The 2,248-nt window shown below is 36.3% G+C and overlaps 1 protein-coding gene across 2 annotated transcripts in view; it reads left to right on the top strand.

Annotated features, from left to right (window-relative positions):
- The window catches only part of ttc39b (tetratricopeptide repeat domain 39B), a 24,431-nt gene extending 22,554 nt beyond the window's left edge, over positions 1-1,877 (top strand). Inside the window, exon 19 of one of the 2 annotated variants that reach the window (XR_013815489.1) lies at positions 1,203-1,873. Coding sequence is in view for 1 of the 2 variants with exons in the window: in XM_079803249.1 (XP_079659375.1) it covers positions 1,203-1,299 (97 nt within the window). In the remaining variant the exon portion in view is untranslated. Of the gene's footprint in view, positions 1-1,202 lie in introns of both variants that reach the window. The other variant, XM_079803249.1, reaches the window with a different exon arrangement.
- Positions 1,878-2,248: the final 371 nt, after the last annotated feature.

The raw sequence follows: 2,248 nt of genomic DNA, 5'->3' as shown, positions 1-2,248 counted from the left end.
TGTTTTGTTTCGTTAAGAGATTTAAACGTTAGTCACTTTTGTTTCTTTAAGAGATTTAAACGTCAGTCGGTTTTGTTTCGTTAAGAGATTTAAACGTTAGTCGGTTTTATTTAGTTAAGAGATTTAAACGTCTGCCGGTTTTGTTTCGTTAAGAGATTTAAACGTCAGTCGGTTTTGTTTTGCTAAGAGATTTAAACGTCCGTCGGTTTTGTTTCGTTAAGAGATTTAAACGTCAGTCGGTTTTGTTTCATTGAGAGATTTAAACGACAGTCGGTTTTGTTTCGTTGAAAGATTTAAACGTCAGTTGGTTTTGTTTCGTTAAGAGATTTAAACTTTGGACACTTGTTTCGTTAAGAGATTTAAACGTCAGTCGGTTTTGTTTCATTGAGAGATTTAAACGACAGTCGGTTTTGTTTCGTTAAAAGATTTAAACGTCAGTTGGTTTTGTTTCGTTAAGAGATTTAAACTTTGGACACTTGTTTCGTTAAGAGATTTAAACGTCAGTTGGTTTTGTTTCGTTAAGAGATTTAAACGTCAGTTGTTTTTGTTTCGTTAAGAGATTTAAACGTTAGTCACTTTTGTTTCGTTAAGAGATTTAAACGACAGTCAGTTTTTTTTCGTTAAGAGATTTAAACGACAGTCGGTTTTGTTTCATTAAGAGATTTAAACGTCAGAGACTTGTTTCGTTAAGAGATTTAAACGTCAGAGTCTTTTGTTTCGTTAAGAGATTTAAACGACAGTCAGTTTTGTTTCATTAAGAGATTTAAACGTCAGAGACTTTTGTTTCGTTAAGAGATTTAAACGTCAGAGACTTTTGTTTCGTTAAGAGATTTAAAAGACAGTCGGTTTTGTTTCGTTAAGAGATTTAAACGTCAGTTGGTTTTGTTTTGTTAAGAGATTTAAACATCGGACACTTGTTTCGTTAAGAGATTTAAACGTCGGACACTTGTTTCGTTAAGAGATTTAAACGTCAGTTGGTTTTGTTTCGTTAAGAGATTTAAACGTCGGACACTTGTTTCGTTAAGAGATTTAAACGTCGGACACTTGTTTCGTTAAGAGATTTAAACGTCGGACACTTTTGTTTCGTCTGAGGTGGAGTTACTATATCGTGATGTTGTCCATACTGTGATTGAATATTACTTATATCATGGTATTAATTTGGTCTTGGTAATAAATGGTGTTGATGGTGTTTTTGTTTGTAGGTTGAATTATAAAGACTATTCTATGGAGTCTCGACTTCATTTCCGCATCCACGCGGCTCTCAGCAGCCTGAAGGGTTCTCCCACGAACTCGCCCTGATGGACGACATCGTTCAACACCAGCGTGACATCACAGCGACATCATGAGCGCGGCCATAGCGACACCAAAGTCACTGTTGTGTCATCGATCAAACCTCAAACCTGTCGTCTCATTCGTTTAAATCATGCGTTTATTCAGCCAGTCCAACGGTTGAGCAATCAGAAATCAGCCGCTTTAATGAATGTAACGCTTTACTTTCAAGACCAAATATGTTTGTGCGCTTGTGTGTCTTACAGTGTGTGCCTCTCTCTCTCTCTCTGTGTGTGTGTGTGTGTTTCTGCATGGCCTGCCGTTCTCAAAGCGCTGCTATAACTCTTATAGATTATTGAGTTGATTACAAGCTTCGATTTGTTTGATGCTCCACATAATTCATTTGAAAGCAATAATAAACAGCCAACGATCATGCTGAGAACTATAATATATGGTGCAATAAATATTTATGATTCTGATGTTTTTAGGGGGTTGATCAGATGTAGCGGGCGGGACTTTTATTTTGTTTTGTGTGCGCATGTTCTTGTTTTAATGTTTAATACGTTGTATAAAAAAAAATCAAATACAGTTTATCCCATTTTACAAGCATTTTTGTTTCTTTAATAACATTTACCGGCCGTTATATAAACAGGCGGTTATGACACCAATATATTATATACCAGTGAAAAGTCACGAATCAATATTTTAGTTTCGATACCATCTAATATAACACAGAATATTAGGCTACTGTCACTTTAAGACTCAAAGCGCAGATCCAATACACTGTCTGTTTACATTCTCTTAAAGGAACACGCCACTATTTCTGAAAATAGGCTCATTCTCCGACTCCTCTAGAGTTGAACAGTTGAGTTTGACCGTTTTCGAATCCATTCGGCCGATCTCCGGGTCTGGCGTTAGCACTTTTAGCATAGCTTAGCATAGATCGGTTAGCATCTCGCTCAAAGAGTTTCCATATTTT

Source organism: Gobio gobio (genome assembly GCF_949357685.1).
Source record: "Gobio gobio genome assembly, chromosome: 21".
NCBI classification, from domain to species: domain Eukaryota; kingdom Metazoa; phylum Chordata; class Actinopteri; order Cypriniformes; family Gobionidae; genus Gobio; species Gobio gobio.
Note: the sequence above shows the minus strand (reverse complement) of the source record. Positions and strands in the feature narration are given on the sequence as shown.